Source organism: Telmatherina bonti (assembly GCF_933228915.1).
Source record: "Telmatherina bonti genome assembly, chromosome: 4".
Classification (NCBI taxonomy): domain Eukaryota; kingdom Metazoa; phylum Chordata; class Actinopteri; order Atheriniformes; family Telmatherinidae; genus Telmatherina; species Telmatherina bonti.
The window spans coordinates 32,186,045-32,200,371 of NC_136622.1; the positions used below are offsets into that span (position 1 = coordinate 32,186,045).

Sequence of the window (14,327 nt, forward strand, 5' to 3'; positions counted from 1 at the left end):
CGATCTGCTCCTGAGCGCTTTGCAGGTAAGTCGAGGCAGCTCTCACAGCACCGGCGCTTCTGGAAACATCAAAAATAATCCGGCTGGATGGAGTAATCCTCCAAGTCTGAGGAGATCTACAAGGCACTAGCTTTGTCTTCACTACACTGTCATGTCGGGCACATCAGAGTTGTGTTACATCAGTGTGGGTTTTATAAGTCCCCACTCAGTAACCATGGTAACTGAGGCTACTAACTGTAAGGTGTGGTGTGACAGAAACAGAAACCCAGTTCCACCAGTGAGACTTATGAGCTTGCATCACTCTCAGTAAAATGGGGGGGGGAAAGGCAAATGAAACATATGTCTCATCACTTTCATTTAGATTAAATTAAAACAAATCAAATTCTCATTTATGTAAAAAAAGGCTCCAAAGGAAATTCCAGGAAGACCTTCCTGAGTCTGTCGGACTGGCTTGTTAAGGTCAACTTCTTTCCTTTTGTCCACCTGATTGGCCAATAAAATAACATTTTATATAACATTTATATCAACATTTTATCAGCAAATCCATTCCTCAGCTCCCCCATCAGAGAGAGAGAGAGAGAGAGAGAGAGAGAGAGACATAGCCATATGAATGAAGATTGAATACATTATTATTCTGTGGGGTCTGTGATTGAGGGGTAAGGTGCAGACTCCATGTACAGGAATTCAAAGTAGCTGCACATGACACTGTTTCTATTTTTGTGAGTCTCAACACATGTGGAGGGAATGAGAAATTTACATGGAGAATGTTGTCATGTTGTATTTTACATGGAAGTGTGATTCATCCTCATTTAGACCCAACCAGATCCAGGAACAGAAGTAGAGGCAGATTTCAGACATGCACAGATAAAAACAAAGGCAGGGATTGCTTTGACATCTTTGATCCAGGTTCACAGATTAAAGTACTCAAACACCACATCCAGATGACAGGCATAGAGCAGTTATTGTACACTTAATTCAACATAATGCACGTATGTCTTCAATCAGAAATTCCTGCAGCTTCCAGTGACAGGACGCTCTCAGGGCTACTCCTCTCCTTCGCAGTTCGGCCCAGAAATATTTAGACAGTAACATAATTTTCATGATTTGCATATCACTTCATTGGATTCGATGGGGGAAAAAAAGAGATTTAATTGAAAAGCAGATATTAGGTTTAATTCAGGGGGCTGCATAAAAATAGTCTATAAAGCATCCTTACATAATGCCGGTGTTTTCATAGCGACTGCAGAGTCACACACTCTGCTCATTTTCACTCTATACATGTCACTCAGTGGTCTTGTTTTTAGGGGTGGGAAAATCTAATCGGAAATTGGTATTTATTGCTTCACAATTTTAAAAATGTTTTTTTTGTTAAAAAATTTATCTTTTTTAAATAAATAAAAATAATCTATTATGAAATTTTTGTCATTTTTATTGATCTTTTTACTTGTCTTTTTGGGCATTATAGCAGCAGAATGATGGTTTGGCTACTGTGTTCCTCATTAAAAACTAGAAAAATGACGAGTTTTTTGTTTTTTATTTAAAAAAAACCCAAAAAACGTCAATATCGAAGAATTGTGAGAATCTCAATTTAAATAGAATTGGCACCCAAAACAATCGGAATCGAATCGGGATGAAAACTTATCATCACAGCCCTACTTGCTTCTATACAGCCCTTTTCCAGTCATGTTCACTCAAAGCGCTTTGCAGTACATATCACTCATTCACACACACACTCATAGGGAAATGCAGGGTTCAGTGACTTGACCAAGGACACTTTGGAAGCCTGTTGTCAAAGCAAGAAGCTTCCGGCTCAAGACGACTGCTTCTCCACCTGAGCTACGAGCCCACAAGTAGAGTTATAACATCTAAAAAGGGTGAAAATGTCTCAGTTCAAACATTCCTGCAGCTGCTGTACTTCCAGGCATCATAAACCACATCGGTCTTCTTTTAATTATTTTTTTTGCTACTGTGTTCATGTTTTATGTTTTGTTTTGTAAAAGGCTTGTAAGTTTCCCTACCAAATACATTTTTATAACCTCTGATCTGATGGGGAGGGTAGAGGCTAAAGGGCAGAGTTTATGTTTCATGTCAGGACTTCTGTTCTCTGAATAGCAGGAAGAGGCTAATGCTGCTGACATCTTTTCTTATTCATTTACGTCAGTTTTTGCTCCTGATCAAATATGTTTTTCAGCGCTTTAACTCCCTGATCTACCATTTGATTGAGTAATTCTTTCACTTACTAATAAATTTTATGAAAATTAGTGGAAGTAAATCTAGCTGAGTCTTCTCTACTCCTTGGTTTGGGTCTCATGAACTGTTCCGATTATTGTGCAAAGTAAAATCAAAAAGTTCAAATCCAACATTTTTCTCTTTTTTTATGATAAAGAGCAACAATAAAAGATATAATAAAACTTTATTTTTATTTATTATGTCAGACTTTAAGTTTAAAATGTCCCTTCTGAAAATGGCCATCCATGCGTGTAATGCAGCTCAGCTTTAACAGCAGAGCAACCTGTGTTGCTTCCCCCAGTCTGGCAGTCAGTGCACCACTTTACGTGGATGAAATGCGTCTATTTATACACACAGCTCAGCAGAGGATGACGCCTTGTGGTTTTGCTGTTTTGACTGCAGAGTGTAAAATGTTTCTAAAAGAATGTGTTTAACTGGCTTGAAACTACAGACAAAAACGTCCGTTTTAAGACTGATTTTGATCTCGAACTTGAGTCATTTGTAAACGAATATCATCATCCGGTTGACTCAGGTTTGTGAAACTGTCGGTGTCCCTATCAGCTTCAGTTGTGCCTCTCAGCTGCAGCAAAAAATAACGGCTGGAGAAGGACTTTAAGGATTGTTGCTAAATTTAGAAAATCAGTTTTCTTTGAACTTGGTTTTGATTCTGGTTGATTCAGTACGTTCTATTTTTGATCTAAAAGTCACATGATCCTGTATTAAAACAAGAAAAACTGACAGGCAAAGATCTTGCAAAGTTACTCATCAGCACTAAATTGGAATATAAGAGAAATGTTTTCATTATAGTGAATTTTTTTCTCCCAGAAGTGATTATTAGATCCTTGTTCATATGAAAGAATATGTTTCTTTTAAATAACACAACCTGCAATGTTCATAATGCAGATTCATTAGAAATGAAAGATGTATAAATCATTATGTCCAAAAGACATTGCCTTTTACTGACTGTGGTGTTTACTTTCAGGTGTATCTGCATGTATGAAGCTTCACTTTATTAGCTGCTCTCAGTAAGATGCATCCAGTTTAAGATACTGTTTAATTTTTTACATGAAGCCCACATCTCTTCCATGAAGAAAGGACAAGTCCAAATCCAACAAAGTTGGGATGTTGTGTAAAATTTTAATGTTGCTTCCAGCCAGAGCATCAGAGATATGGAAGGTGCCCACGTCACAGGCAGTGATGCCATCTCATACCAGCAGAGATGCAGGCTTTTATATATTCCCCCGACAACAAGCTGGATGCTTCCTCTCCCCTTTAGTCTGCTTTCCAAATATCATTTAAAGTTTTAATTCATCTGACCACAGAACAGTTTTCCACTTTGCCTCAGACCATTTTAAATGAGCTGCAGCCTTCCTGAATCATGTTCCCATGTGGCTTTTTTTGTGCATGACAGAACTTTTAACCTGCATTTGTGGGTCGCAATGTGAGCTGTGATCACAGACGGATTTCTGCAGGTGTTCCTGAGTCCCTGCGATGATTTCCACAAGAGTCATCCCTGCTTTTAATGCATTACCACACAAGGTTGAACCTCAACCATGTCCCCCTGCACACAGAGATTCCTTTTGATATATCATAAAGTGCAGATGGTGGGATCTTCATCGTTGTCACAATTTTACATTGGGGAATGTTGTTAAGTATTGGTGCCTTCATATTTTAATGCAGTTTTTCACAGACTGATGAAATTCTGCCCATCTTTACATCCGAGAGGCTCCGCTTCTCTGAAATGCTGCATTTAGGAGAAGTGATGAGATAAACTTTATTTGGGACATTATAGCAGCAAAACAGTAACAGAACAGAAACAGCGAAGCCTTGAAAATATTAAAATAAAGATTAAAAAGTAAGAAAATACAGAATAATATTAAAAAAAATTTCCATTCACAATATGGACAAGAATGAATTCTATTGACTTCTTATTGTGTCAATATGTGTATGTGTGGTCTGCAAGGAGTAGTGCTTGTTATACGGCCTAACTGCAGGAAGGATCTCCAGTCGTGCACCTTCAAACAGGTGAAGAAGTCTGTCCCTGAAGGAGCTCAATCCTGGTTCTTAAGAGCTGGAGTCCTTCAGGTTGTTCTTTCTCCAACAAACCGACTCGAATCAACGTGTAACTAGCTTGAATCAGTCGTCTTGCATCAGGGAAACGTCTAAAACTCGCATGACACCAGGACTGAGGACCCCTGTCCTACATGGATGACACCTTAGCCAACTTCCTCCTCTCTGCCGCCTCCTCAGTTGTGTTCAAAGTGCGTCCTAGTACAGAGCCGACTTCCTATCAATCCATCTAGTCTCTCCTTGTCCACAGCTGATATGCTACTGCTCCATAAAAAACTGCCTGATGCCACCACAGGGTCATAAACGGTTTTCCTACTCAGCCATGTTACTGACCCGATGCCAGTTGACCTAATTACATGTCGTTCAGTCCTCCAGTTGTTATCTACTGGTGCCAGTTCATTTTACAGCGTTTTGTTTCCCCAGTTCCAACTTTTTTCAGTGTTGCTGCATCAAATTAAAACATGTTCCATGAAATTTAAGAATGTCTCAGTTTCAGCATATGATGTGTTGTTTATGTTAATTTGTGATTAAAATAAGATTTTATAAGATTTGCAAATCGTTGCATTTAGTTTTTATTTACGTTTCACATAGTGTCCCAACTTTTTTGGAAGTGGGTATGTATGAAAGTGTCTTACTGGGTTTGATACAGTCAACTAGAAGGTGTAAATCAGGACATATTATGATTATTGCTGAGCAAGAATGATTCAGAAGATGTGAAAACAGCAATATCAATGCGTGTGTTCATTGCTGGATGTGTTCAAGTGACGCTTTCTAGAAGTTGCTGCTGTGGATTCCCCCTGCAGCCGATAGGGGGCAGTGCAGGTTAAGCATCTTCTGAACTGGATCTGCTCTGTGTGAAACATAGACCGTATGTTTATGATGTGAAAGCTGAGACCACAGAGGAAGTGAAGATACCTCACATCTCATATAAAAAATGACAGGAAGAGGAAAACTTGTAAGTAACAAAACTCAAACTGCAGTTTGGTGATTACTTATAAACTTTGTTTATCCTGTAGTTATTTATATTTTTAGCAATTTAACATTACAATTTTCCACCATATTATATAGATGTGGAAAAAAATTACTCAAGTTTAAAAGAAAAGGTTTGACTCTGCGAAGTCTAGGATGAGCTCTGAAAGGTTTTTTGTTCATTTGTGGTGAAGATTTTTAAGTGTATTTGCTTAAAGGTGGAGTATGTAAGATTTTCAATATTTTAAAAAAAAAATAACTTAAAAAATAACTACAATCATAATTAGATAGTTTTTTTTAAAAACATGTAGGTCTGTCCATATTTGATGCGTTATTAAATTACAAGTTTAATTAATGACAAAGACCCTTCTTAAATGTTTGCCTACCAGTAAAAAAAAAGTGCTTTTTGTCATTTGTCATTAATTAAACTTGTAATTTAATAACGCATCAAATATGGACAGACTGGAACCTATATGTTAAAAAAACTATCTAATTATAATTGTAGTTATTTTTTTAGTTGTTTTTTGTTTTAATATTGAAAATCTTACATACTCCACCTTTAATGTGAACATTTTATTTAATTATGTGTCAAAAAAAGTAAACTAAATTCATCATCACATGCTTCACATAAGTGTGTTGCAATGTAGAAAGATGGGATACAATTTTTGACCCCTAAGCAGAGCTGTATCTATGAAGGTGAGCCTTTTGGCTTTGTCCTGATACATTACCCCCCCCCCCCCCCCCCCCCCCCACACACACACACACAACAGAGACTATGAAGTGGTTTTCTGATAGTTCAAATTAAGTTAGTCAAAATAAAGCAAACAGAACATGTACTGTCTGATGTGAGCGAGGCAAAATGTCAAGACCACCTCCAGTTGTTGTCAAATTAGACTTGACCTAGACTGCAGAGAAACGAGGTGAAGACTGCCCACAGCGGATCATTGGACTCTGACCCACCCAGCAGTGGCCTTGTGAGTCTCATTATGTGTTTGTGCAACAGGAGCTGAAGAAGAGCTGTGTCGCCAGCGTGTATGTACGATGACAGTGAGTCCTGCTCAGCGCCTTCAGGAACTGAAGCAACTTGTAAGTACATTTCCACTTCTAATAAATCCCACGTCCTTGTAAATGTAAAGGTTTCTGCTCCTCTGAAGGTTCATTTCATTAGACGAGCCAACTGCGTTGTTATCTGAGCAGCTATTGAGTCTGTTTCTTGAAGTTACTATCACCACATAATGTTTTGAGGCGAGACAATCCAAAAAGTCATGCGGAGATAGTCACAGATCCGCAACGGTTTGTTGAATTCCCCAAGAAGGAATGAAGGGATGTGAAACCGGCTGAATATGACTAACATGAAGCGGGTGTGAACTGAAATGACTCAGGAACTTGTTTGCTTTGCAATAAGCAGCACTTTAAAGGCAAACATGTTGAACTATCAAAACAAAATTACCAGTTTTCTGGTTTATCATTTGTTTCCAGCAGCTCTCTTTATTTGACAGCTGCTTAAGTTTTCAAAATATCAACATATAAACTTCCCATGAGGTTAAATTATTATAAAATGTAAAGAATAACTTGATGTACTAATGCCTTTTACTTGCATTGTAGCATGTTTTCCTTGTTCTCCTTTAGCTCGCTGTCTGTACACTCCAGTAAAAAGACAGGACTGGGTAACTAAGAGTTAACACAGATTCAGGAATAATTGCCAAAAACCCAATGACCCCTCACCCAGCTCCATTAAAAGAAAGTAACTGCAGGGAAACCCCACAAATCTGCTTCATAATGAGTTTGTGATGATGCCCTAAGGAAAGAGCTGTATACATAATTCCACATATAATAAGAACAATAATAGGTTCATTTGTTACTAAAGCACTTCTAGGTGCATAAATACCTCAGACAGTTTATTTCAGAGTTAATTAACAGTCCTGATTTTATGTTGGATGAAGCTAAAAACTTGTGAATAATCAAACAGCTTATTCTGCTTTTCCTTTTCCTTGAAGTGATTGTTTTAAGACCCTCAGACTTAACTTAACACTTAGCTTGTGTGTTTGTGCAGGTATGACCCACAGCAGAGGTGTGACTATCCCTTCAGACGGACCTGCTGCAGTATGGCTCTGCTTGTGCACATGCTGGCCTGCGCCTTTGGCCTCGGCTCCTGGGTGGCAGTTAACGGTCTCTGGGTGGAACTTCCACTCATTGTCAACGCTCTCCCTGAAGGCTGGGAGTTGCCTTCGTACCTGACAGTCATCATCCAGCTGGCCAACTTGGGACCTTTGATGGTCACCCTCATGCACAAACTGTGCCCAGGTCGTCTCAATGAGCACGTCGTCATTTACTCCATCCTTTCCATCGGCATCCTCGCCTGCATCTTCCTCGCCTTCTTCTGGGACAAGACTACCGTTGTAGCCGGGGCGCCACATAGTACAGCCTTCTTCATCATCACGTTCTTCCTATCGCTAGTGGACTGCACATCTTCAGTTACCTTCCTCCCTTTTATGATGCAGCTTCCGGCAAAATACGTCACAACCTATTTCATCGGAGAGGGTCTGAGCGGTTTCATCCCTGGTGTGGTCGCCTTGGCACAAGGTGTTGGCATGGCCAAATGTGTCAACTCCTCCCAGCCTGCAGGAAACCACACAGGCACGGACACGTGGTTGTTACAAACAGAATATCTCCCTCCAAACTTCTCCACAGAAGTGTTTTTTTTCTTTCTAGCAATCATGATGTGCATAAGCCTGGCTGCTTTTGTTGCGCTGAACAGAATTCCTCGGACGTTCGAGCTGTCCACAGAAAACCTAGTTCCAGATGTCGCAGCGTCCGCCAGCTCCGGGTTGGACAACGCAGGATTAGAGACCGACATAGGAGGTCAGAAAAGCCAGGAGGAAGAAGCGGCTAAGAGCGGCCATCTGCTGGCTGGCCCAAAACACTCCATGTACCAGCTGACCTTCATCTACGTTCTGGTGGTGTGGGTCAATGCTGCGACTAACGGCCTGCTGCCCTCTGTACAGACATTCTCCTGCATTCCTTACGGAAACCTTGCTTATCACCTTTCTGCAGCTCTGGCCTCGGTGGCCAACCCAGTGGCCTGCACGATTGCAATGTTCTTCCAGAACAGGTAAAGAAATTGTAGACCTGTCTTTAAATGGTGTGCTTCTCTGAAAACAATAAATTCACAAGGTTTTTCACTGTTACTTGCAGGACAGAGAGGTTTCCTGTTATCTTTTATTCATAACAGCATGAGGAGACTGTGACTTACAGACCTTTTCTGTGTTCAGGTCCCTGATCTTTCTTGGTGTGCTGACTGTAATGGGGACGGGCTTTGGGAGCTATAACATGGCTATGGCAGCGATGAGTCCGTGTCCTTTGCTTCACGGGTCTGCAGCGGGAGAGGCGATTATAGTGAGTCAAGCACAAACTGTGTCCTGTTATTTCTTTGTGATTTTTATCAGAGACGTGGCAAAGTACAACTCCCTAGTGTTAGCTTTTGTAACTGATGATGAGGTAACTTATTTGGGCTGTTAGTGTGAGATCCTGACTTGTTTTTAGACTTTAATTACATCATAATGTTCCCAGATTATCAGTGAGATAAGTGTGTGAAGTGAGTCCACGTTGTTCCTTTGTCCTCACCAGGTGCTGTCATGGCTCTTCTTTACCGGAACGCTGTCTTACATCAAGGTAATGGTGGGTGTTATTCTCAGAGACCAAAGCCACAGTGCTCTGGTCTGGTGTGGAGCTGCTGGGCAGATGGGTTCACTGGTTGGATCCCTCACCATGTTCCCGCTGGTTAACATCTACAAGCTGTTTAAGTCAGGAGACTTCTGTAACACCCAGTGTCCATCATGACAGCCGATATAGGAACCGCTTGTCACTGGGGAGGAGCTGAAGAAAAACGTTTTTACATTTTGGGTTGTATGCTTATTTAATTTTGTGATAAAAGTTAAATAAAAAAAAATATTTCCACCATAAAGTCTGTCTTCAAAAAGCTTATCTTTCTGTCGCATAAGGACCAGAAACAAAGATAAACAGACGGTCTTGCTCTGTCCAAAGTCCAATTAATAACTGAGCTTGTGTTTGACATTGAAGGTACAGTGTGTAAGAATTACTGACATCTAGTGGTAAATATGGGCATAGCATTCACTGCGAATGCCTAGCACAGTTGTGCATGTATGGTGGCTGTAAGTAGCCAAAATTCTTCCATACATAAACATGTTTTCATCTATGAGTGGATCCAGTTGCCTCAGGTACAGCAAAGACTTCATCACAGAAAACAACTTCATAATGTTGAACATAAACACCGGTTACCGTGCCGGTAACCCACAGCGAGTAGATATTAAAGAGTCATTCAAAGAGAATAAAAATATAAGTTATTGAAGTAAAGTGATTAGATAACAGCTGAAAAATACTTTTTCATGATATTTTAAATTTTTCTCTCATTGTCCTTTGATTTGGTTACATGCTGCACCTTTAAGATAATAATCTGTTAGCGTTAGATTCAGTTAAATCTATTTCTGCTTAATAAATTTACAATAAAAGCAATTCGAAGCAGTTTTAAAGATACACAAAATTGGAATTAATTGTTGCCCAATTATAATCCAGCTAATACAACTCAATTATTTTTCTGCACTGCAGCCTTTTGGCTGTGGTGTGGGCCCCGGCCCATCTCGGCCTGGCATTTCATGTTAACTGGTGGTCATTTATGAGACGGCTCCTGATGTGGAGAAATTCCCAGATATTATTTCCTCACAGCAATGTCAAGCCAGATCCTGAGACAGAAACCTGAAGGTGGTTTTATTTTGGTAGATTTTATTTTGGGGTTGTGTGTTTGGGCTACGTATATGGTTGCGCGCGTGTGTGTGTGCTTAAGTGGGAAATTTTTTAATGTTTTAAAACACTTTGAAATGCATACAAAAAGTGTATCACAAAAACTATATAAGTAAGGCTTGTAAGTAAAGTTTGATTTGATTTTTTAAAAAAAAGGCTAAACAAGCCTACAGGTTGTATTGAATATTCTTTTGGACACAATCCTCCACTGAGCAGGCACAGCTGAACAGTGAGATGAAAAACTCCCTTTTAACAGGAAGGACAAACCTCCTGCAAAACCAGATTTGGGAAGTGTGGAAATCTGCCTCGATGACAAGAAATGGGAATTTAAGAATTTAAGGAAGGGAAACTGTCTAAACCAGCGCATGAAAATGAAGACAGAACATTTCATGAAGAATGTGTGGACAACTTGATCTGGTCTTTTCCTTCATGTTTACATGTTCAAAATTCAGTTCATGTACATGAGACAGCAATCAAACTGCTCTTTGCATAACATTAAGTTACATAAATGAATTTTCCTTCATGATCTTGTAGGGATGATGGGAGAGTCGGTTGTTGAGCAAAGTCTATTCCAGCACATCCCAAAGATTCTCAACGGGGTATTGTCTGGTCTCCACGTGTGAAAATGATGTCTCATCCTACCTGAAGCTTTTTTCCCACCAGATTATCCGAATTTATAAGTGTTTTTTCTTAAGGCTAAACAGTTTTTTAGTTCCTATCTTTCAAGTTCCCGTTACATTGCTTGTATGGAAATTCTCCTAAGTTTACTATTAAAGCTGGGGTAGGTAATCTTGCTCAGAAACATTTTATTTTACTCTGGTTGAAGTTTTTCCTCATGCTGATAGTAGTCTGTACATTTTGTAATCATGAACAATAAGAAATATTGTTAGACCCCTCAGTCTACTGTAAATCTGTAAAAACTAACAAATCCAAACATTCAGACCGAAATGGAGTTGTTCATTTCTTATATTTTGTAAGCTTCTTCTCCCGGCTCCCCTCCTCCCCCTCCAGCAGTGCATACCTGATAGCCACACCCTGCATATAAACAGCGTGTTAGGATGAAAATACAAAGTAGTGAAGAAGAAACTCAGAAGGCAAACATGGCTGAGAAAATGCAGGAAGGATTTCCCCGACCCGGCTCGGTTTATTTACCTCCTCCCGCTAAACAGCCGAGAAAGAGAAAATCGTTGGTGGAAAAAGCTGCGAACTAGGAAAGCACTCGGAGAGCGCAAACCTCCGCCACAGCATTTAAAAACTTCCTGGATCCAAACAGTGATCTGGATCACCATCAGAACTAAATCAGTTCTTCCTTTCACATTTCCAACAACTCGCGAAAATTTAATTAAAATCTGTTCATAAGTTTTTGAGTTATCTTGAACACAAACAGATAAACGGCGGTAAAAACATAACCTCCTTCGCAGAGGTGAGAAAAAAAGCCTTGGATCACGCAAAGAGCAAAACCAGAGGGGGAGGAGCCAAGACGGGCGCTACTTTCACATCTTTGTAGCTCCCCATCATTACCTACCCCAGCTTTGAACAAAGTCGGAAGTCCTATTGTTGCTATTTTGCAAAACGACATCACCAAATGTTCACCAGGTGGCAGATCTCAATTATTCACGATTTCACATTTCGTTCTGGGAGACGATGGTTCCCTCTTCACCTTCCAGATTTTAATCAAGTATTGGACAGTTTTGAGAAGTTTCAGCATCTTCTTTACTTGATGCCAGTGATTTGACCCTTCTGAAACGGACATCTTTTCCATGATCACAACACGTGTCTCATAAATGAGAAGCTCCTCACTGCATCAGTTGGGGTTAAATAACTTGAAACATCATCATCCCTGCAGTCATTAACCATTGGGAGCCATTTACCCATTTAATCAGCTAAATTCAGTTGGTGAATTTTATTAATTTTTTTTTGGACAGGCAGTTTAGTTCTATTTATTTATTTATTTCTGCTGCAAAGTATCATGATTTTAAATTATAATTGTATTTTCAAACTCCATCATGATATGTATAAGTGTTTCATCTTATACCTTTGTTATTTTAATACTTCATTGTGTCAAATAGATCAATTTGTAAAGTCCTTTGGCCACTAGATGTCACAAGCACACTTCTGAAACATCAGCACGCTGCATGTACTGGTATTGCTCATGAAACATAAAGTGCACATTGTGGAGATGAAAACAGATGAAGGAGTTTAAATATATTCCTCCCTGCATGCTAAATATTACAACTGCAACTCGGTATGGATGACACTACTTAATGATACTATTTCACCCATCTACAGACACTGTGCAGAGAATCCATGTAATGAGCTTAAAAAAAGACAATATTGTCAGAATTTACAACCACTTGTGATCCCCTTAGAAAAAGCTGTTTCAAGTCAATTTCCCTTCCAAACTTCTCAGATGAAACTGAGTTTGAAGAAACAGAAGTATCTATTCTCAGAGAGAAGTAAATATCTATTTCCTTCTTTTTTCCAATTAATCACGCCATCCCCCAGCTTTGACTTATTACCAGCTGACAGGGCCTCATCCTGAGGCTGGTAGCAGCTGGACAGAAATACCAAAATGTATGAAGATGAAAAGAAGATGAACTACGTCATCAACACCACCACAGTAACAATCTGCTTAGATCATTCAAAATGCATACTAATAATAATCAATCAAAAAATAATGATAAGTTGCTGAGCACTACATTACAGACACATATGTTCACAAATCAACACTGGAAAGTGGAAATAGTAAAGAACAGACTGAAACAAAGTTATACAAGAGGAAAAAAGCCACAATGGTCCCAAGAACTGTCTGTTCAAAGCTCCCATCATCCCTATTAAAGATGCTGCTGCACATCCTCCGAGGAGGACAGAGGTCATCTCTGGGAACCAGAGAGAGGTTTCCTGCCAGCAGATGTTGCTCCTCTCTGGCCTCCGCGCCCTTCAGAAGGAGAGGGAGAGGTTCCCCAGCTCAGGTCTGTGGGGAAGCACAGGGAGGAGGAGGGCTCTAATTACTTTGGCTCAGCGGGGGCCGATGGCTGTTGCTCCTTCCGCTGGTCACTAGGGAGCTTCCTGACCCCAACACTGAGTAAAAACAAAAAGACAGGGAAGGAAAAATGGGGCCACAATTAGCCCTATGTAGCCTCCAGGGCTCAGGATCAGTGGAGGAGAAGCACAGATGGGACTTTCTCACTTGGATTTGCTGAATCCGCATTGCAATACGTGGAAGTCATGCAGAAATCACTGCACACGTTGCTGACGCAGATTCAGAGTATGATCAAACATATTCCTCATTTATGTTCTGAAATTGATATGCGAGTGTAAAGCCTTCGGACTGTCAGTGTTATTCTTCTGGTGTGATCATGACCTTGACTACTTGTGTGCAATCCGAAGGATTTTCTCCACGCTTGATTAGCTAAATTCCTTGATTGGCTCTGGGCTTTTGTGTCGAGACATAACAAAGCAGCAAAGAAAAAGTGTATAATTTTCCTTCGAGTGTCAGATGGTCCCATCGCTCCTCCAGCTGGTCAGGAGGGGCCACGGCCACCTGGATGCTGTGTCCCGGTCCTGTGAGATCCTGCAGTCTCCTCTGCCATGTGAAGACTTCACTTACTACGGCACTGAGAAGTCCATCTGCTCAGGTCAACACCTCCCAAAGAGCACCCCCCCCCCCCTTCTCTCTCTCCCAAACATCAACACAGCTCCCCCTCCCCTCCCTCCAGCCACTGTGCCTCTCAGCTAAATGAGCAGCGTGTCAAATGGAAGGAGGATTTACCCTTCCTTTAACTGGATAAGCGAATGAATTCACAGCAGCGTGATGCAATGAATGGATGAACCCACCTGCACTCCTGCACCACGGCTGCTGAATCGACAAATAAGTCACCTGTGTCTGACTTTGCATGATTCTCTCTCTCTAAAGCATGAATGCAGGGTTCACCCAGGAGCATGTTATCCTTTGACACAACATTTAAAACACAGAGAGAGCAAAGCCTTTTTAAAAATTTTTTTAATCTAAAATAACAAAAAGCAGCTGGCGAAAAATGGAAATTTGCTTGGGGGGCTCACAGATTTTGGCAGCTGATGTGCAGGTGAACAGCTTGTGGGCAAACCATTTGCTGATGCATGCAGACAGGCATGGCTCAGACAACATCTCACTGCCTCTCACCCATCAATTTCCACACATACTCGCTTTAATAAATGCCATCCATTTATTTGAAATTAGATGTGACAGCTCTATGTCATTT

The 14,327-nt window shown here is 40.4% G+C and overlaps 1 protein-coding gene across 1 annotated transcript; it reads left to right on the forward strand.

Moving 5' to 3' along the window:
• Positions 1-7,373: 7,373 nt before the first annotated feature.
• slc52a3-1 (solute carrier family 52 member 3-1) lies at positions 7,374-9,108 on the forward strand (the record flags this gene model as incomplete). Its single annotated transcript, XM_079238639.1, has 3 exons — positions 7,374-8,380; positions 8,541-8,664; positions 8,896-9,108. 3 exons carry the CDS (start codon positions 7,374-7,376, stop codon positions 9,106-9,108), a joined length of 1,344 nt encoding a protein of 447 aa, XP_079094765.1.
• Between the last annotated feature and the right edge of the window lie 5,219 nt (positions 9,109-14,327).